This window comes from Oncorhynchus kisutch, linkage group LG5 (assembly GCF_002021735.2).
Source record: "Oncorhynchus kisutch isolate 150728-3 linkage group LG5, Okis_V2, whole genome shotgun sequence".
Classification (NCBI taxonomy): domain Eukaryota; kingdom Metazoa; phylum Chordata; class Actinopteri; order Salmoniformes; family Salmonidae; genus Oncorhynchus; species Oncorhynchus kisutch.
Window position 1 is genome coordinate 17391566 of NC_034178.2, and position 21467 is coordinate 17413032.

At 43.2% G+C, this 21467-nt stretch overlaps 1 protein-coding gene across 1 annotated transcript in view; it reads right to left on the minus strand.

Annotated features, from left to right (window-relative positions):
* Window positions 1-1185: 1185 nt before the first annotated feature.
* Window positions 1186-21467, minus strand: part of LOC109890123 (zinc finger protein 385B-like) — a 106104-nt gene continuing 85822 nt past the window's right edge. The window contains exons 4-8 of the mRNA XM_031824606.1: window positions 7073-7262; window positions 5357-5608; window positions 4960-5141; window positions 4046-4153; window positions 1186-2920 (exon numbers count right to left, since the gene is read on the minus strand). Of these exons, the coding sequence (XP_031680466.1) occupies window positions 2708-2920; window positions 4046-4153; window positions 4960-5141; window positions 5357-5608; window positions 7073-7262 (945 nt within the window). The 3' untranslated portion in view covers window positions 1186-2707. The remainder of the gene's footprint in view (window positions 2921-4045; window positions 4154-4959; window positions 5142-5356; window positions 5609-7072; window positions 7263-21467) is intronic.

The window sequence follows — 21467 nt, forward strand, 5'->3', positions numbered from 1 at the left end:
AATTTTTCCAACAATTGTTTACAGACAGATTATTTAACTTATAATTCACTGTGTCACAATTCCAGTGGGTCAGAAGTTTACATACACTAAGTTGACTGTGCCTTTAAACAGCTTGGAAAATTCCAGAATTCCATGGCTTTAGAAGATTCAAACGCAGTGCCTTTTTGCTTGACATCATGGGAAAATCAAAAGAAATCAGCATCAGAAAAAAATTGTAGACCTCCTCCACAAGTCTGGTTCATCCTTGGGAGCAATTTCCAAATGGCTGAAGGTACCACGTTCATCTGTACAAACAATAGTACGCAAGTATAAACACCATGGGACCACGCAGCTGCCATACTGCTCAGGAAGGAGATGCGTTCAGTCTCCTAGAGATAAATGTACTTTGGTGCAAAAAGTGCAAATCAATCCCAGAACAACAGAAAAGGACCTTGTGAAAATGCTGGAGAAAACAGGTACAAACGTATCTATATCCACAGTCAAACGAGTCCTATATCAACATAACCTGAAAGACTGCTCAGCAAGGAAGAAGCCACTCCTCCAAAACCAACATAAAAAAGCCTGACTACTGTTTGCAACTACACATGGGGACAAAGATTGTACTTTTTGTAGAAATGTCCTCTGGTCTGATGAAACACAAATAGAACTGTTTGGCCATAATGACCATCGTTATGTTTGGCGGAACAAGGGGGAGGCTTGCAAACATCTCAAGACATCAGTCAGGAAGTTAAAGCTTGGTCACAAATGGGTCTTCCAAATGGACAATGGCCCCAAGCATACTTTCAAAATTCTGGAAAAATGGCTTAAGGACAACAAAGTCAAGGTAATGGAGTGGCCATCACAAAGCCCTGACCTCAATCCTATAGAATATTTGTGGGCATAACTGAAAAAGTGAGGAGGCCTACAAACCTGACTCAGTTACACCAGCTCTGTCTGAAGGAATGGGCCAAAATTGACCCAACTTACTGTGGGAAGCTTGTGGAAGGCTACCCAAAATGTTTGACCGAGGTTAAACAATTTAACAGCAATGCTACCAAATACTAATTGAGTGTATGTAAACTTCTGACCCACTGGGAATGCGATGAAATAAATAAAAGCTTAAATAAATCATTTTCTCTGAATGGTGATCCTAACTGACCTAAGACAGGGAATTTTTACTAGGATTAAATGTCAAGAATTGTGAAAAACAGAGTTTAAATGTATTTGGCTAAGATGTATGTACACTGCCAACTTCAACTGTATCTAATCAAGATATATTAGTGTTTTATTTTTCATGAATAGTTTTTACAAATGTTCAAAAAAGAGATCCACTTTCACATTACATTTTGTGTAGATCGTTATCAAAAATGACAATTAAATCCAATTTAAGCCCATTTTCTAACACAACAAAATGTGGAAATAGTCAATGGGTGTGAATACTTTCTGAAGGCATACCTTCAAAGAATTCTTATGGATAAACATCTAGCCACCTTCTATTGTAATCAACTCTGTTTGACGGTGTCTATATTAGGACTGCCTAAGTCCTGCTAAGATTGAAACAAGTGCTGCTGCGAATGAGGGTGTCGCAATATTAACACCATACATGTTAAATCTTGCTGTTGTTGCCGCAGTTAAAACCGTACACAATATTGCTTAAAATGTGGTGACAATAGTTATCAACTTCTTGCATAGCAAAGGACATCACTGTATCATCCAGAGATGGCAGTTTTTCAATTTTGATCCTAAGCTCACAATTCCGTACTTAAAGGAGCACAACTATAACATTCATATCTCGTTTCTTGATAAAAAAAAGTTTAAAGCAGTATTTTCCAAACTCTCCAAACCACAATGTGTGCATAAACTCTATTTCTAGTACTCTGTTACAATACTACCTAACATAGTTTTGTATATACTGTACACGTATCTTAAACTCTGTACATTATTGCATTAAGGGGTCACAATACAGTGCCCTGACAAAAACGTTGACATCACATAGAAATCAAATGTCCATGACGTCCCTGCCAGACAACAGGCAGGTCAGCATTAATGTGCAATTCTCCATTTTGTCTTTGGAAAAACAAACAGTTGTTTATCTTATAATAACACTGAATTTGAAAGGACCGAAGGAAAACATCCCAGATTTTGCAGGGATGTTTATTGTGGTTTTGAAAGAGTTAATCGCAGCTGGTGTCAGTTGTTCAGCCCACAAGAGTTAGAAAAAAGCCTGATTTGAGGTCAATCATGACACTGTATCCCATAGCTTTCTCCACCATACAAACACTGGAGGCAAGCTAGCCTCCATCATCGGTCTAAAACAACACAGCACTTCCTCTGCTGTCCAGCACTACCACAAATTCACACCGATCATGTGTAAGGTGAGATTGAAAGAAGTCCTGACACTGAGGCTGTCCTAATAGGTCACCGTACACATGACTGGTGTTGTCCTTACATTGTGCCGAGAAATTCAAGTCAATCAGGGTGTAGACAGTTCAATGCTCCCCTCGGTTAAGGTTCAGCAGGTTTAGGAGAAACATGTTGTCGGGTCAAGCTCCGTAATCCTGACTGCACCAGTGTGAACATTGCCATGGTAACACCTCTCATACACATCTCAGAGCTCTCTGAGGAACAGTTTGACACCAACTACTTGTGTCTCTGAGGCTGTCATAATATGGACACTGTACACACGAAGCTGGACCTCCCTCGGTGCTCAGGTGGTCGGGATGAGGGGTCAGTATGGGGCGAAGAGGATGGACCCTCCTGTTGGCCGGATAGGGCCAGGAGCCGCTCGCAGGAAAGAGGGCGGGAGGGCGGCTTTCTGGAAGATGGAGGTGTTGGGCCGCGGGTGGAGGGAGATGGAGGGTATTGTGGTGGGGATGAACGGGCTGGAGAGAAAAGCCTGAGACAGGGGCTTCAGAAGGTCCTTCTGGAATGCCAGTTTAGCCTGAGGGGAAGAGAGCAACTCCATGAGACACAACAATTCACATGGGGGTAAGGTGTGTAAATGCTATCCAATTCTATAATTGACTGATTAGTCAACAAATAAATCTGTAAACGAATCCATCAGAGAGATGATTCTAGCCTCTCTGCTCAAACAGACTACCCATAGGCAATGTGTAATCAATTAAAAGAAAACAGCCACCGGGTGAGATAATACAGTTAATTCTGTACATTAATACAGATATTATCTCAGGACATTATCTCAGGATACTCGATATTATTTCAGTGAGTTGCTATTCTCTTTTCATCTGGAAACATAGTGTATATACACTGAGTGTGCTCTTTGCATGACAGACTGACCAGCTGAATCGAGGTGATAGCTATGATACCTTATTGATGTCACTTGTTAAATCTACTTCAATCAGTGTAGATGAAGTGTAGTAGACAGGTTAAAGAAGGATTTTTAAGCCTTGAGATTATTGAGACATGGATTGTGTATGTGTGCCATTCAGAGGGTGAATGTGCAAGACAAAATATTTAAGTGCCTTTGGACGGTGTATGGTAGTACGTGTCAGGCGCAGCGGTTGGAGTGTGTCAAGAACTGCAACACTGCTGGGTTTTTCACACACAACAGTTTCCCATGTGTATCAAGACTGATTCACCACCCAAAGGACATCCAGCCAACTTGACACAACTGTCGGAAGCATTGGAGTCAACATGGGCTAGCATCCCTATGGAACGCTTTCGACACCTTGTAGAGGCCATGCCCTGCCGAATTGAAGTTGTTCTGAGGGCAAAAGGAAGGTGGAAAGGTGGAAGGTGGAGTATTAGGAAGGTGGAAAGGAAATAGTTAGTCATTTGAACAACTGAGTCAGAGAGGTGCGGGGGGATGCTTTAATCAACATCAATGGCGCACGGGGAAAAGTGGGTTAACTGCCTTGATCAGAGGCAGAATGACAGAGTTTTACCTTGTCAACTTGGGGATTTGATCCAGCAACCTTTCGGTTACAGGCAAACGCTCCTACCCACCAGGCTACCTGCCGTGTTCTTAATGTTTTGTGCACTCAGTGTAGATTTGACAAATCTCCACCAAAACTGAGGAAAATGACTGATGATAATACTGCCTTACTTCTAGTGTGGTGGTGGTGGTGCTGTGTTGCTGCCTGCTGTAAGGACTGTATTTGGGCTTCAAGGGTTTCCCGGCCACTCGGTCTTTGTGCCTCCGACTGGAAATGTGCTGAAACAAGTACAAAAAAGGGTTGACATAAGTCCCGTAGGCGCATGAAATATTACCTTTCAAAGTCGTTCATACTCAGTTGAAACATAGTGTACAAACTCAATATGGCCGACGTAAGAAAATCACTAAACTGGCACTGATTTCGTATTTCTTCAGAGCTAATCAGTTTGATCTAGTTGATTGTAGGACATATCTCAGCGATGGGAAGCTCTGGTCTTACAGGGTGCAGGCTTTTATTCCAGCCCAGTACTAACACATGATTGATTGAAATAATACATTTTAAATCAAGACTAGTTTATCAGGTTTTTTAACATTTGGAACAAAAGCCTGCACATACTGCGGCCATCCCAAAAATGACAACCCATGCCTTAAGCCTGTTCATTATAAATGTGAAGTTATTAACTGCTAATGTTGGTGGAGATTGACAGTGTAATTATGAGATACCTGTGGGAGAAAAATATAAAAGCCACCCGCCTAGTGTTTGATTCATGGAGGCCATATTCTATGAATTAGAGACTTCATATGATCAACTTTGCAAGATGACATATCATACTATAGACATTTCAAATGTAATTTGACTACACAGGCAATGGCATGGCACATACACAAAAAGTTGTTGAAATAAAAAACTATACCGCGGTACAGGACTTTGTGACAAAGACGGAGTGTTGTGTTGCACACACACTGAGGCAATTGTTCTTCCAACTCAATCCACTTGTTGTACAGAGGTAAAATGTATTATTAAGGATTTGTGATCAATTCAATGAATAAATGTTGAGATTGTCTGTAATGGTCTATTTCTTTACCTGTTTGAGCTGGATCTCTGAGTTGACGTGGACATCACAGATTTCGCAGTGAAACATCTTATTCTGCAGGCCTGAGCCTTTGGTGATGGTGGCCTGGACCTTGAGCTTAGCCCCTGGCCTGGGATAGGCTTTGATGGGCCCTGCTCCATCCCTCGCCTCCAGCATCGTTTTGTGCTTGGAACCTGGTAAGGATGTGGAATAACAAGCAAGCAAATTAAAGAGACTATTCGTCACGTATAAAGGGTGCTCTTGAGCCAAAAGGGGCACATCCCATAGATGGACAGAAATTACACCTCCCCAGACAATACACATATTATTACATTATATGTACAGTATATGAACCATAGCCAAAGTTTCACGTGAACAATTAGCAACTAGTAGATTCCATTTAGCCGACCTGTGTTGTGGGCCTCAAGCTGGGAGAGGGAGTTGACGGCCACTTTGCATAACGAACAGTAGAGAAGCTTCTTGGCCTTCTCCTCCTCTGATTCGTCAGAGTGCTTGCACGGGGCGGGGGCAGCAGGCACAGCAGGCACTGGGGTTGGTTTAGTGAGGGTGGGCTTTGACATCTCTGGGGCCGGACTGGCAGGTGTGGGCTCACACAGAGGTTTACACAGGATAGATGAGGGCGCCAATGCCAGGCCAGCAGCTGGGAAAAACGATTTTGAAGACGCCATGGTGTAGTGATTGTTTGGATGTAACCCTATTTTAACAGAAAATCAAACTGATACAACAGTTAAACCACCTCATAACCCACTTAACAAAGTGTTGTGCTACAGAGTTAGTAAGTAGGGGTATTGGGCTTTTTTGGTGGGTGTGTTTTATTAGATAGGACACTAGCTCGAAACCACGCTTGCACGGATACAGTGGCTGTATTCTGGAGGCAGCGGCTTAGACCGCTTGACCACGACAGGCCACAGAATTGGCATTGATACACGCAATCTGTGATCAATTGAATGAATGAGTCGAGAGCCTTTTCTCTCTCAAACTAGTCTGAATTGCATGTATTCGAAGGTATTAAACTAGTCTGAATTGCATGTCTGTAAGGTATTGATACATGCCGTTGTTACCATAAGAGAAGACTCCCTCTATGGTTTTATCTAACCTTAATCAAACCTAACGTCATCTGACTTCCATCTGTTCAGGATTGATGAGTCAGAGACTCCCCATTTTGGACCGATTTCTTCCTTTTCGTGACTATGAATTAGCCAATAAATTTGAGCTGACCTGCGGAGGAACAGACCGTATACATGATGATTGGTGCTTTTTTAAATATATATTTCTTTTACAGGCAATCTGCAATTGGTACATAAATTAATGATATATATCCATTGATTCTTTAAGAATACACAGTCAATTCTGAATGCCACATGAGCTTAATTCAACTGTCGTGACCGATCAGAACCCAAAATATAAGCTTGTTTTACTCCATTGTTTGTTTTGCCTATAATGTTGATATCATGGATGGTCATTCCCTGTATCCATAGCTTTGTCTATGAATTTGCAGGTGCTTACATTTATCTAGCCACATCCCTAAGCTGTGGCGGGGTTAAACTTATTCACAATATGCCTTGCTCATATCGATATCATAACAAATGATTGATATTGGGATCCACCACTACTTATCCAGCACGAATACATCTATCATTAAACCAAGCAACAGCCCAGGTGGTAGCGTAGCCTACCATTCCCAACTCAGATCAATGGGTATGCAATCCAACACCACTTTCATAGGTCAGTGATTTTAGCAATCTAACGAGGCACATTGATGTAGGCAGCACATTCAAATGACCCTGACACATGTTCACAAGCTCCTCTAAGCTGAGGTATAACAATAACACACAGAGAAGCACATACACACATTCACAAACACACTTAACATCATCACAAGTCCCAAACACTTGAGACAAAGACCAATAAGACAATGGCTGTATAGAGCATGCAGCATAAATATTCGGAGTAGACAATGGGCCTGTCCCAAATGGTACACTATTCCCTATATAGTGCACTACCTTTGACCAGAGCCCACATAGGGCTCTAGTCAAAAGTAATGCACTATGTAGGGAATAGGGTGCCATTTGGAACTCAACCTTAAACAAGATGAGCTATTAACCTGGTTGTTCAGAGCTGCAGGCAGTGACAGCGATACTGGAGGAGGAAGAGGAGGTGGTGGAGGACATGAATCTCTTTCCTCTGTCCTGGCTGGGTGTGCTGTTGTTTTTCAGGGTCTTATATTTCGGCGTCTCTTGCGCTTTGAGCTTCTTGGCATGTTTGCTGCCTTTGTAGTGTGCATCGGCTTGGCTCTACAAAGGGGAAGAAATTAACTGTTCCGTCAGGCTCATTTCTAACACAGAGGTTACCGCCACACACACACACGCACGCACGCAGGCAGGCAGGCCAAGGGCTGTTAATGTGACCTTCTTACCGCCACACCAGCAGTCATGATGACCACGGTCAAATTCCACGTGACGGTAACTAGGCTTCTCTAAGCTCTGATTCTACTGATGGTCATTAGTAGCCTACCAGACTTGCTAACTGCCTGGTACTAGGGACTCTATTGTCCCACTCATCACTCAAAAATATTTATCAAACACTTAATGAGAGCCCATGAGCTCATGTTGCACAACAATTCTATAGGCTATGTAATTGCGTGAGAAAACAGAGTTTTGAAAGCCTCTATTAAAAAGAGGATGATCCCATCAGCTTTCTATAGGCTAGGCCTACTATATTCATTTATCAACTGTCCTAATATTAATATGATCATTACACACATATATTATTTAGTATATGTAAAGACAACATTAAATTAACAAGAGTCTGATGGGGTGACAATATTAGTCTATCACTTGTGAATTATATATTTTCACTTGTGAATGATGCCCAGCTTGTACAGTAAGGCAAGAAACAGAGCATTGCGACTTTTTCAAATCATAGTCACACACCTTATGTAGCCTAGACCATAGGCCTATATGTTTTGATAAGGTTTGTATCACAATTGTGGCCAAATAGCTTCTTAAAATTAAGCACATTAGTCTGCTTTATAACCGGTGTAGAGCCTAACTGGCATCTGTACATAGGCTGCATGTGAGTTTCAAGTTTGGGGAAGATAATTTTCACCATAAAAATGCACCTTTATAATACAGCACTACATGCATAATTGCATTTGTTGTTACTTTCGAGAACAGTGTATTACTGCTAATTAATTTTATTTTGTAATATTCACATTCATAGCCTACTGCCTTGTGCGCATTGATGCGCTTATAATGTGAAGAAATAGCCTAATAGTTTATCAACATTTTAAGCTAAACGGTTCTGATCTGTTACATCAGCCTCAATGCTTTTAAAAGTTTTATTGATGCGAGTATGTTTGGAATATTAATTTATTGCACAGAAGGACAAGTTGACTACAAGAATAGATCAACTTTTGTACTATGGGGGAATAGTAGATTGACATAGGCTAGTGCTTTTGCTGTTCGTTAGGCCAACTCATCTTGTTGGCTGATGAAAAGTAGGATAAATGTGGACACTTCTAACATCTTCAATATGCTCTTCGGAATTTGATAAGAGGGACACACGCAGTTGCATCCCTGATGTGTCTGTCTTCATTCACTTGTTACCTACTTCTTAGCTGAAATGATCATGTGACTGGCATCGGCTAATAAGATTTGAGATATCTGAGAGAGCCACGTGAGCGAGAGGTGCTTTGGAGCATTGCAGCCATTTTAATTTTTGGATGAAAAACGTTCCCGTTTTAAACAAGATATTTTGTCACGAAAAGATGCTTGTCTACGCATATACAGTGCCTTGCGAAAGTATTCGGCCCCCCTGAACTTTGTGACCTTTTGCCACATTTCAGGCTTCAAACATAAAGATATAAAACTGTATTTTTTTGTGAAGAATCAACAACAAGTGGGACACAATCATGAAGTGGAACGACATTTATTGGATATTTCAAACTTTTTTAACAAATCAAAAACGGAAAAATTGGGCGTGCAAAATTATTCAGCCCCCTTAAGTTAATACTTTGTAGCGCCACCTTTTGCTGCGATTACAGCTGTAAGTCGCTTGGGGTATGTCTCTATCAGTTTTGCACATCGAGAGACTGAAATCTTTTCCCATTCCCCCTTGCAAAACAGCTCGAGCTCAGTGAGGTTGGATGGAAAGCATTTGTGAACAGCAGTTTTCAGTTCTTTCCACAGATTCTCGATTGGATTCAGGTCTGGACTTTGACTTGGCCATTCTAACACCTGGATATGTTTATTTTTGAACCATTCCATTGGTTTTGAGATTTTGCTTTATGTCTTGTTGGAAGACAAATCTCCGTCCCAGTCTCAGGTCTTTTGCAGACTCCATCAGGTTTTCTTCCAGAATGGTCCTGTATTTGGCTCCATCCATCTTCCCATCAATTTTAACCATCTTCCCTGTCCCTGCTGAAGAAAAGCAGGCCCAAACCATGATGCTGCCACCACCATGTTTGACAGTGGGGATGGTGTATTCAGGGTGATGAGCTGTGTTGCTTTTACGCCAAACGTAACGTTTTGCATTTTTGCCAAAAAGTTCAATTTTGGTTTCATCTAACCAGAGCACCTTCTTCCACATGTTTGGTGTGTCTCCCAGGTGGCTTGTGGCAAACTTTAAACAACACTTTTTATGGATATCTTTAAGAAATGGCTTTCTTCTTGCCACTCTTCCATAAAAGCCAGATTTGTGCAATATACGACTGATTGTTGTCCTATGGACAGAGTCTCCCACCTCAGCTGTAAATCTCTGCAGTTCATCCAGAGTGATCATGGGCCTCTTGGCTGCATCTCTGATCAGTCTTCTCCTTGTATGAGCTGAAAGTTTAGAGGGACGGCCAGGTCTTGGTAGATTTGCAGTGGTCTGATACTCCTTCCATTTCAATATTATCGCTTGCACAGTGCTCCTTGGGATGTTTAAAGCTTGGGAAATCGTTTTGTATCCAAATCCGGCTTTAAACTTCTTCACAACAGTATCTTGGACCTGCCTGGTGTGTTCCTTGTTCTTCATGATGCTCTCTGCGCTTTTAACGGACCTCTGAGACTATCACAGTGCAGGTGCATTTATACGGAGACTTGATTACACACAGGTGGATTGTATTTATCATCATTAGTCATTTAGGTCAACATTGGATCATTCAGAGATCCTCACTGAACTTCTGGAGAGAGTTTGCTGCACTGAAATTAAAGGGGCAGAATAATTTTGCACGCCCAATTTTTCGGTTTTTGATTTGTTAAAAAAGTTTGAAATATCCAATAAATGTCGTTCCACTTCATGATTGTGTCCCACTTGTTGTTGATTCTTCACAAAAAAATACAGTTTTATATCTTTATCTTTTTAGGTCGCAAAGTTCAAGGGGGCCGAATACTTTCGCAAGGCACTGTAATTGACAGCTTTGGAAAGAAGACACTCTGACGTTTCCAAAACTACAAAGATATTTTGCAAAGATATTTTTCCAAAGCTCACAGATATATTGTCTGTGAGTGCCACAGAACTGATGTTACAGGCGAAACCCAGATAAAAATCCAACCAGGAAGTGCCGCATTTTTTGAAACCGCCTCATGCCAATGACTCCTTATATGGCTGTGAATGAGCTACAAATGAGCTTACGTTTTCCACGTATTCCCCAAGGTGTCTACAGCATTGTGACGTCTTTTTAGGCATTTCCATTGAAGAATGGCTGTAAGGGACCATATATAGCATGTGGTCACATGGTGTCTCCCCCGCAGAAAATCTTGTGTAAAATACTGAGGTAGCCATTTTTCCAATCGCTTCTTATGAGAAACCAATTGCCTCAACGGATATATTATCGAATATATATGTTAAAAACACCTTGAGGATGGATCCTAAACAACGTTTGCCGTGTTTCTGTCGATATTATGGAGCAAATTTTGAAAATAGTTTGCCGTTATAGTTGCAGCATTTTCCAGTCGATTTCTCAGCCAAGCATGATGAAGAAACGGGAGCTATTTCGCCTACAAAAATAATATTTTTGGAAAAAAGGAACATTTGCTATCTAACTGGGAGTCTCCTGAGTGAAAGCATCTGAAGTTCTTCAAAGGTAAATTATTTAATTTGGTTGCTTTTCTTATTTTCGTGAAAATGTTGCCTGCTGCCAGCAGAGCCTAGCATAGCATTATGCCATGATAAACTTACACAAATGCTTGTCTAGCGTTGGCTGTAACGCATATTTTGAAAATCTGAGATGACAGTGTTGTTAACAAAAGGCTAAGCTTGTGTTTGAATATATTTATTTCATTTCATTTGCGATTTTCATGAATATGAAACATTTCTAGGGGTATTTATGTCCGCTGCGTTATGCTAATGTGTTTGAGGCTATGATTATGCTCCCGGATACGGGTTTGCTTGTCGCAAGAATGAAAACTCATTTTTCAACCACTCCACACATTTCTTGTTAAAAAACTATAGTTTTGGCAAGTTGTTTAGGACATCTACTTTGTGCAAGACACAAGTAATTTTTCAAACAATTATTTCACTTATAATTCACTGTATTACAATTCCAGTGGGTCAGAAGTTTACATACACTAAGTTGACTGTGCTTTAAACAGCTTGGAAAATTCCAGAAAATGACGTCATGGCTTTAGAAGCTTCTGATAGGCTAATTGACATCATTTGAGTCGATTGGAGGTGTACCTGTGGCTGTATTTCAAGGCCTACCTTCAAACTCAGTGCCTCTTTCCTTGACATCATGGGAAATCAAAGAAACAGCCAAGAACTCATCCTTGGGAGCAATTTACAAATGCCTGAAGGTACCACATTCATCTGTACAAACAATAGTACCCAAGTATAAACACCATGGGACCACGCAGCATCATACCGCTCAGGAAGGAGACGCGTTCTGTCTCCTAGAGATGAACATACTTTGGTGCGAAAAGTGAAAATCAATCCCAGAACAACAGCAAAGGACCTTGTGAAGATGTGGGAGGAAACAGGTACAAACGTATCTATATCCACAGTAAAAACGAGTCCTTTATCGACATAATCTGAAAGGCCACTCAGCAAGGAAGAAGCCACTGCTCCAAAACCACCATAAAAAAGCCAGACTACGGTTTGCAACTGCACAGGGAGACAAAGATTGTAATTTTTGGAGAAATTTCCTCTGGTCTGATGAAACAAAAATAGAACTGTTTTCCGACAATGACTATAATTGTGTTTGGAGGAAAAATGGGGGGGTTAGCAAGCCGAAGAACACCATCCCAACCGTGAAGCACGGGAGTGGCAGCATCATGTTGTCGAGGTGCTTTGCTGCAGGAGGGACTGGTTCACTTCACAAAATAGATGGCGTCATGAGGATGGAAAATTATGTGGAAAAATTGAAGCAACATCTCAAGACATCAGTCAGGAAGTTAAAGCTTGGTTGCAACTTTGGATACTTTCAAAGTTGTGGCAAAATGGCTTAAGGACAACAAAGTCAAGGTATTAGAGTGGCCATGACAAAGCCCTGACCTCAATCCTATAGAAAATCTGTGGACAGAACTGAAAAAGCGTGTGCGAGCAAGGAGGCCTACAAACCTGACTCAGTTACACCAGCTCTGTCAGGAGGAATGGGCACTTCCGGCGCCGACAGAGATGGCCATCTCGCTTCGCATTCATAGGAAAATACTGCAAAATATGCAGTATTTTGTTTTTGGTACCCCAGGTAATCTTAGGTTTTATTACATACAGTCAGGAGGAACTACTGGATATAAGAGCAACGTCAACTCACCATCATTACAACCAGGAATACGAATTTCCCGAAGCGGATCCTCTGTTTTACCCACCACCCAAGACAATGGATCGGATCCCAGCCGGCGAACCAAAACAACGATGCCGTAAAAGAGACAGACGAAGCGGCCTTCTGGTCAGGCTCCGGAAACGGGCACATTGCGCACCGCTCCCGAGCATACTACTCGCCAATGTCCAGCCTCTTGACAACAAGGTTGATGAAACCCGAGCAAGGGTAGCATTAAAGAGAGACATAAGAGACTGCAACTTTCTTTGCTTCACGGAAACATGGCTCACTCGAGACACGCTATTGGAGTCGGTACAGCCAGCTGGTTTCTTCACGCATCGCGCCGACAGAAACAAGCATCTTTCTGGTAAGAAGAAGGGCGGGGGGGGGGGGGTATGCCTTATGATTAACGAGACGTGGTGTGATCATAACAACCTACAGGAACTCAAGTCCTTCTGTTCACCTGATTTAGAATTCCTCACAATCAAATGTCGACCGCATTATCTACCAAGAGAATTTTCTTCGATTATAATCACAGCCGCATATATTCCCCCCCCCAAGCGTCACATCGATGGCCCTCAACAAACTTGATTTAACTCTATGTAAACTGGAAACCACATATCCTAAGGCTGCATTCATTGTAGCTGGGGATTTTAACAAGGCTAATCTGAAAATAAGACTCCCTAAATTCTATCAGCATATCGAATGTGCTACCAGGGCTGGTTAAACCCTTGATCATTGTTATTCTAACTTCCAGAATGCATATAATGCCCTCCCCTGCCCTCCTTTCGGAATAGCTAACAACGACTCCATTTTGTTGCTCCCTGCCTATAGACAGAGACTAAAACAGGAAGCTCCCGCTCTCAGGTCTGTTCAACGCTGGTCCGAACAATCTGATTCCACGCTTCAAGATTGCTTCGATCACGTGGATTGGGATATGTTCCGCATTACGTCAAACAACAACATTAACGAATACGCTGATTCGGTGTATCGGCGATGTCGTACCCACAGCAACTATTAAAACATTCCCAAACCAGAAACCGTGGATTGATGGCAGCATTCGCGCGAAACTGAAAGCACGAACCACGGCTTTTAACCTGGTCAAGGTGACCCGGAAACATGACCGAATACAAACAGTGTAGATATTCCCGCCACAAGGCAATCAAATAAGCTTAGCGTCAGTATAGAGACAAAGTAGAGTCGCAATTCAACGTCTCAGACAAAAGAGGTATGTGGCAGGGTCGACAGTCAATCACGGATTACAAAAAGAGAAAAAGCCCCGTCGCGGACCAGGATGTCTTGCTTCCAGACAGACTAAAGAACTTCTTTGCTCACTTTGAGGATAATACAGTGCCACAGACACAGCCCGCTACCAAAACCTGTGGAATCTCCTTCACTGCAGCCGATGTGAGTAAACTATTTAAACGTGTTAACCCTCGCAAGGCTGCAGGCCCAGACGGCATCCCCAGGCGCGTCCTGAGAGCATGCGCAGACCAGCTGGCTGGCTGGTGTTTAAGGACATATTCAATCAATCCTTATCCCAGTCTGCTGTTCCCACATGCTTCAAGAGGGCCACCATTGTTCCTGTTGCCAAGAAAGCAAAGGTAACTGAGCGAAATGACTACCGCCCCGTAGCACTCACTTCCGTCATCATGAAGTGCTTTGAGAGTCAAGGACCATATCACCTCCACCCTACCTGACACCCTAGACCCACTCCAATTAGCTTACCGCCCCAATAGGTCCACAGACGACGCAATCGCAACCACACTGCACACTGCCCTAACCCACCTGGACAAGAGGAATACCTATGTGAGAATGCTGTTCATCGACTACAGCTCGGCATAGTGCCCTCCAAGCTCGTCATCAAGCTCGTGACCCTGGGTCTCGACCCCGCCCTGTGCAACTGGGTACTGGACTTCCTGACGGGCCGCCCTCAGGTGGTGAGGGTAGGCAACAACATCTCCACCCCGCTGATCCTCAACACTGGGGCCCCACAAGGGTGCGTTCTGAGCCCTCTCCTGTACTCCCTGTTCACCCACGACTGCGTGGCCACGCACGCCTCCAACTCAATCATCAAGTTTGCGGACGACACAACAGTGGTAGGCTTGATTACCAACAACGACGAGACGGCCTACAGGGAGGAGGTGAGGGCCCTCGGAGTGTGGTGTCAGGAAAATAACCTCACACTCAACGTCAACAAAACTAAGGAGATGATTGTGGACTTCAGGAAACAGCAGAGGGAACACCCCCTATCCACATCGATGGAACAGTAGTGGAGAGGGTAGTAAGTTTTAAGTTCTTCGGCGTACACATCACAGACAAACTGAATTGGTCACCAAAAGCACTCATCGAGAGCATCCTGTCGGGCTGTATCACCGCCTGGTACGGCAACTGCTCCGCCCACAACCGTAAGGCTCTCCAGAGGGTAGTGAGGTCTGCACAACGCATCACCGGGGGCAAACTACCTGCCCTCCAGGACACCTACACCACCCGATGTCACAGGAAGGCCATAAAGATCATCAAGGACAACAACCACCCGAGCCACTGCCTGTTCACCCCGCTATCATCCAGAAGGCGAGGTCAGTACAGGTGCATCAAAGCTGGGACCGAGAGACTGAAAAACAGCTTCTATCTCAAGGCCATCAGACTGTTAAACAGCCACCACTAACATTGAGTGGCTGCTGCCAACACACCGACTCAACTCCAGCCACTTTAATAATGGGAATTTATGGGAAATGATGTAAAATATATCACTAGCCACTTTAAACAATGCTACCTAATATAATGTTTACATACCCTACATTATTCATCTCATATGTATACGTATATACTGTACTGCATCTTTATGTATCACTAGCCACTTTAACTATGCCACTTTGTTTACATACTCATCTCATATGTATATACTGCACTCAACATCATCTACTGTATCTTGCCTATGCCGCTCTGTACCATCACTCATTCATATATCTTTATGTACATATTCTTTATCCCCTTACACTTGTGTCTATAAGGTAGTAGTTTTGGAATTGTTAGCTAGATTACTTGTTGGTTATTACTGCATTGTCGGAACTAGAAGCACAAGCATTTCGCTACACTCGCATTAACATCTGCTAACCATGTGTATGTGACAAATAAAATTTGATTTGATTATTGAGTTTGGTACAGAGTTTGGTATAGAGAGACGTTTATTATGTTCAACATAGGAGGGACAAGCACAGGAAGCAGCTCTTTCAGTAGTTTAGTCGGAATAGGGTCCAGTATGCAGCTTGAAGGTCATGATTTTTTTCATCATTGTGTCAAGAGATATAGTACTCAAGCACTTGAGTGTCTCCCTTGATCCTAGGTCCTGGCAGAGTTGTGCAGACTCGGGACAACTGAGCTTTGGAGGAATACGCAGATTTAAAGAGGAGTCTGTAATTTGCTTTCTAATGATCATGATCCTTTCCTCAAAAAAGTTCATGAATTTATTACTGCTGAAGTGAAAGCCATCCTCTCTTGGGGAATGCTGCTTTTTAGTTAGCTTTGAGACAGAATCAAAAATACATTTTGGATTGTTCTTATTTTCCTCAATTAAGTTGGAAAAATAGGATGATCGAGCAGCAGTGCTACTTTGATACGGCACGGTACTGTCTTTCCAAGCTAGTCAGAAGACTTCCAGTTTGGTGTGGCGCCATTTCTGTTCCAATTTCTGGAAGCTTGCTACAGAGCTCGGGTATTTTCTGTATACCAAGGATTTAGTTTCTTATGACAAATGTTTTTTGTTTTTAGGGGTGCGACTGCATCTAGGGTATTGAGCAAGGTTAAATTGAGTTCCTCAGTTAGGTGGTTAACTGATTTTTGTACTCTGACGTCCTTGGGTAGGCAGTGGAAGTCTGGAAGGGCATCTAGGAATCTTTGCCAAGAATTTATTGCACGACATTTGATGATCCTTGGTTGGGGTCTGAGCAGATTATTTGTTGCGATTGCAAACGTAATAAAATGGTGGTCCGATAGTCCAGGATTATGAGGAAAAACATTAAGATCCACAACATTTATTCCACGGGACAAAAGTAGATCCAGATTATGACTGTGGCAGTGAGTAGGTCCGGAGACATGTTGGACAAAACCCACTGGAACAGGGTGAGTGACTGGTTGCCAGGAAGTCAGGCGCAGGAGAGCCGAGATGGGTGACAACAGGAGAACTTTAATATACAACCTGGCCCAAAGGCACAGGCGGGGCAGTACAAAGCACAACCACGGTAACATGAACCGGATTAAACAAAACAAACAAACCTAGGTTTGAAACAAATATAGCGCAAGCCAGCCTGTAGCGTAACACCCTACACAAAGAACAATTCCACACACAGACATGGGGGAAACAGAGGATAATATACATTTAGTCTGATGAGGGAATGTGAACCAGGTGTGAAGGAAAACAAGACAAAACAAATGGAAAATGAAAGGTGGAGCGGCGATGGCAAGAAGACTTTGTCGACCGCCGAACGCCGCCTGAACAAGGAGAGGGACCGACTTCGGTGGAAGTCGTGACACCCACTGAGACGATGATGGCTCCGAAAGCCTTTTGGAGTGGGTCTGTGGACTTTTCCATGTGAATATTAAAGTCACAAGGTGACTGATCTGATCACAAGGTCTGATAGGAATTCAGGGAACTCAGTGAGGAGCACTGTATATGGCCCAGGACACAGCCAGTTGTGATTCAGCCTGGAATTGAACCAGGGTCTGTAGTGACACCTCTAGCACTGAGATGCAGTACCTTAGACCGCTGTGCCACTCAACAAAATAGTATGTGCTTTAACAACTAACCTCACTGTGATTGATTCATTTGAAGAAAGAAGTTGAACAACAGGTTGAAACTAAGTGGATGTTGTTTCAAAGCCTAACAAAATGAAAGGTGATGATTAATTCAAAACACCCATTCAAACCACAAATTAAAATAATGACTGTGATGTTATACAACTTTAGCCTACAGCATATTACGCAAAGCAGAAATACAAATTTGAAAAATTATTTTGTTACATTGTTACATAATTGGTTTAGCATATATTCCAAAATTAAACTAATTCTAGTAATCGCGCAGAGGAAGGCTCCGGCCTTGGAGCTGGACTGGATACCGTGCCTCTGTCACACGCTGCTTGATCCTGTCATGATTGTGAGGAGAGATGGACCAAGGCGCGTGTGTAGAGTTCCACATCTTTATTTCGGTGAAACTCCAAAACAAAAAAATAAACCAACATCGAAACGTGAAAGTAGTGCACTGACCTAATAAGATCATCTTCTCCCCTCTCTCCTTTATTCCTTCCTCAAGAGCACAGAGAGAGGGGCTGGGCCTCTTGATTTGTGCAGCATTCTAAGGCACTGCATCTCAGTGCATGAGGCATCACTACAGACCCGGGTTCAATAACAGGCTGTATCGCAGCCAGCCACAACCGGGAGACCCATGAGGTGGTGCACAATTGTCCCAGTGTCGTCCGGGGAGGGTTTGGCAGGGCGGGATGTCCTTGTCCCATCGCGGTCTAGCAACTCCTTGTGGTGGGCCGGGCACATGCACGCTGACTTTGGAGTTGTATGGTGTTTCCGCTGACGCAATGGTGCCGCTGGCTTCTGGGTTAAGCGAGCAGTGTGTCAAGAAGCAGTCCGGCTTGGCAGGGTCGTGTTTTGGAGGACGCATGGCTTTCGACCTTCGCCTCTCCTAAGTCCACACAGGATTTGCAGCGATGGGACTACCAATTGGCTATCAGGGGTACAAAGTACAACAATATAGAGGGGCTGTCTACAGTTAAATGACATGGGTTTTGTGTTACTATCGATGTTGCTGAACAGATTTCACTTGGTTTCCCAAATTATGCACTGGGTAGCTGCAGGAACAAGGTTGGAGAGCCCATGGCATACAGAGTTTGGGCAGAATATCAGAGAACGAATACATTCCTACACATGCCCAAAACTACAGTTTCCTTATTGGTTTACAGAGAGAATATCATGACATGAGGAAGACCTAGGATTACATTTGACATTTTAGTCAGAGCAACTTACAGTCAGTGCATTTAACTAAGGTAAGTAAGACAACCATATCACAGTCATTGCAAGTAAAGATCCCCCAACTCTAGCCTGGTCCCATATATGCTTGTGCTATAGGTATGTTTGTGCTGTAAGGCTATACAGCACAAACAGATCTGGGACCAGGCTACCTCTATACTATATACCTCCCTGATTTTGCATGGCCATCTGAATCACTTGTCAGTCTAGTGCTCCAGAGCAAACTTATGCTCCCTCCTACCCTCTTTCACCCTGTACACCTGGCAATACTTGGCTATTGGTGGCGTGGCATAATCCTTGATTTGTACCAAATGTGTAAGCACAGGCCACTTCAGCCTTGTTATAGCTGCCACCATAGAAACAGAATCTTGATTCTAAACTCAGCAAAAAAAGAAACGTCCTCGTACTGTCCGTTGCGTTTATTTTCAGCAAACTTAACATAATGTAAATATTCGCATGAACAAAACAAGATTCAACAACTGAGACATAAACTGAGCAAGTTCCACAAACATGAATAATGTGTCCCTGAACAAAGGGGGGGGGGGGGTGTCAAAATCAAAAGTAACAGTCAGTATCTGGTGTGGCCACCAGCTGCATTAAGTACTGCAGTGCATCTCCTCCTTGGTGACTGCATCATATTTTCCAGTTCTTGCTGTGAGATGTTACCCCACTCTTCCACCAAGGCACCTGCAAGTTCCCGGATGGGGAATGGCCCTATCCCTCACCCTCCGATCCAACAGGTCCCAGACGTGCTCAATGGGATTGAGATCCGGGCTCTTCGATGGCCATGGCCATGGATATTCCGTTCTTGCAGGAAATCACGCACAGAACGAGCAGTATGGCTGGTGTCATTGTCATGCATGTCAGGATGAGCCAGCAGGAAGAGTACCACATGCGGGAGGAGGATGTCTTCTCTGTAACGACCAGCGTTGAGATTGCCTGCAATGACAACAAGCTCAGTCTGATGATGCTGTTACACACCGCCCCAGACCATGATGGACCCTACACCTCCAAATCGAACCCGCTCCGGAGTACAGGCCTCGGTGTAATGCTCATTCCTTCGACCATAAACGGCAATCTGACCATCACCCCTGGTGAGACAAAACCGCAACTCGTCAGTGAAGAGCACTTTTTACCAGTCCTGTCTGGTCCAGCTACGTTGGGTTTGTGCCCATAGGCGACGTTGTTGCCGGTGATGTCTGGTGAGGACCTGCCTTACAACAGGCCTAAATGTCCTGTCCAGCCTCTCTCAGCCTATTGCGGACAGACTGAGCACTGATGGAGGAATTGTGCGTTCCTGGTGTAACTCGGGCAGTTGTTGTTGCCATCCTGCACCTGTCCGGCAGTTGTGATGTTCGGATGTACCGATCCTGTGCAGGTGTTGTTACATGTGGTCTGCCACTACGAGGACGATCATCTGTCCGTCCTGTCTCCCTGTAGCGCTGTCTTAGGCGTCTCACAGTACAGACATTGCAATTTTTGCACTGGCCACAACTGCAGTCCTCATGTCTCCTTACATGCCTAAGGCACGTTCACGCAGATGAGCAGGGACCCTGGGCATCTTTCTTTTGGTGTGTTTCAGTATAAAGGCCTATTTAGTCAGTATAAAGGCCTATTTAGTGTCCTAAGTTTTCATGGCTGTGACCTTAAATGCCTACCGTCTGTAAGCTGTTAGTGTCTTAACGACCTTTCCACAGGTGCATGTTCATTAATTGTTTAAACCCTTTACAATGAAGATATGTGAAGCTATTTGGATTTTTATGGATTATTTTTGAAAGACAGGGTCCTGAAAAGGGAACATTTCTTTTTTTGCTGAATTTATTTCTTTGGATGCCACTATAGCTGTAGTGTTTAGAGACTACAGGTATAGTAGAAGCCTACATATAAAACTACTCAATAAAGTTTCCTTAGAAAGAACAATGGATCCTCTTTTCAGTGAATAAAAGCTTCTTCCTTCTCTTCAATGAATCAGCTTCTATCCTATCTGATTATTCTCTGCCGTCTAGATTTAGGTATCGTCCCAAATGGCACCCTATCCCTATAAAGTGCACTACCTTTGACCAGAACCCGTTGGTCTTGCACTAAATAGGGAATAGAGTGCCATGTGGGACTCAGACATAGAAGTAATACATCAAAGTGTTCGTGGTTATCTTATTCCTTTTCAATTCACTAATGCTTCACCCCCAAAAATACAATAACAGTGGCAGCAGATTTAATGCTGTAAATTGCTATCTAACTTCACTAGCTTAATTTGGGAAATAGTCTTGGGGTTAGATCTTCACTCAGAGTACGTGCCTTGAGGGGAACATACATGGAACCGGATTATATCAATCAAATTTTAATCTGTAGTGCCAAACACAGACGCGCACACACGCGCCAGACACCTGGGTTCAAATACTATTTGAAACTCTTCAAATACTTTTAGCATTTGCTTTAGCCTACTTCAAGTGCAGAAGGTGCAGTTTGCACTTTTGTGACTATTCTATTGGTTCCATTGTGCCAGGCAATCTCAAAACCCAGCTAACGTATTTATAATGATTTCAAAAGTATTTAACCGAGTTTGGCATGCATGCACGCACACACGCATGTACGCACACACACGCACGGGCACACAGTGTCATATTTCACTGTCAAAGGTAATTATATTCAGCCCTAACCAAAGCGCATGAGGCAAACTTGTGGGATGTCAGGAAGTTGCAAACACTACTGAATTTTTGATTGG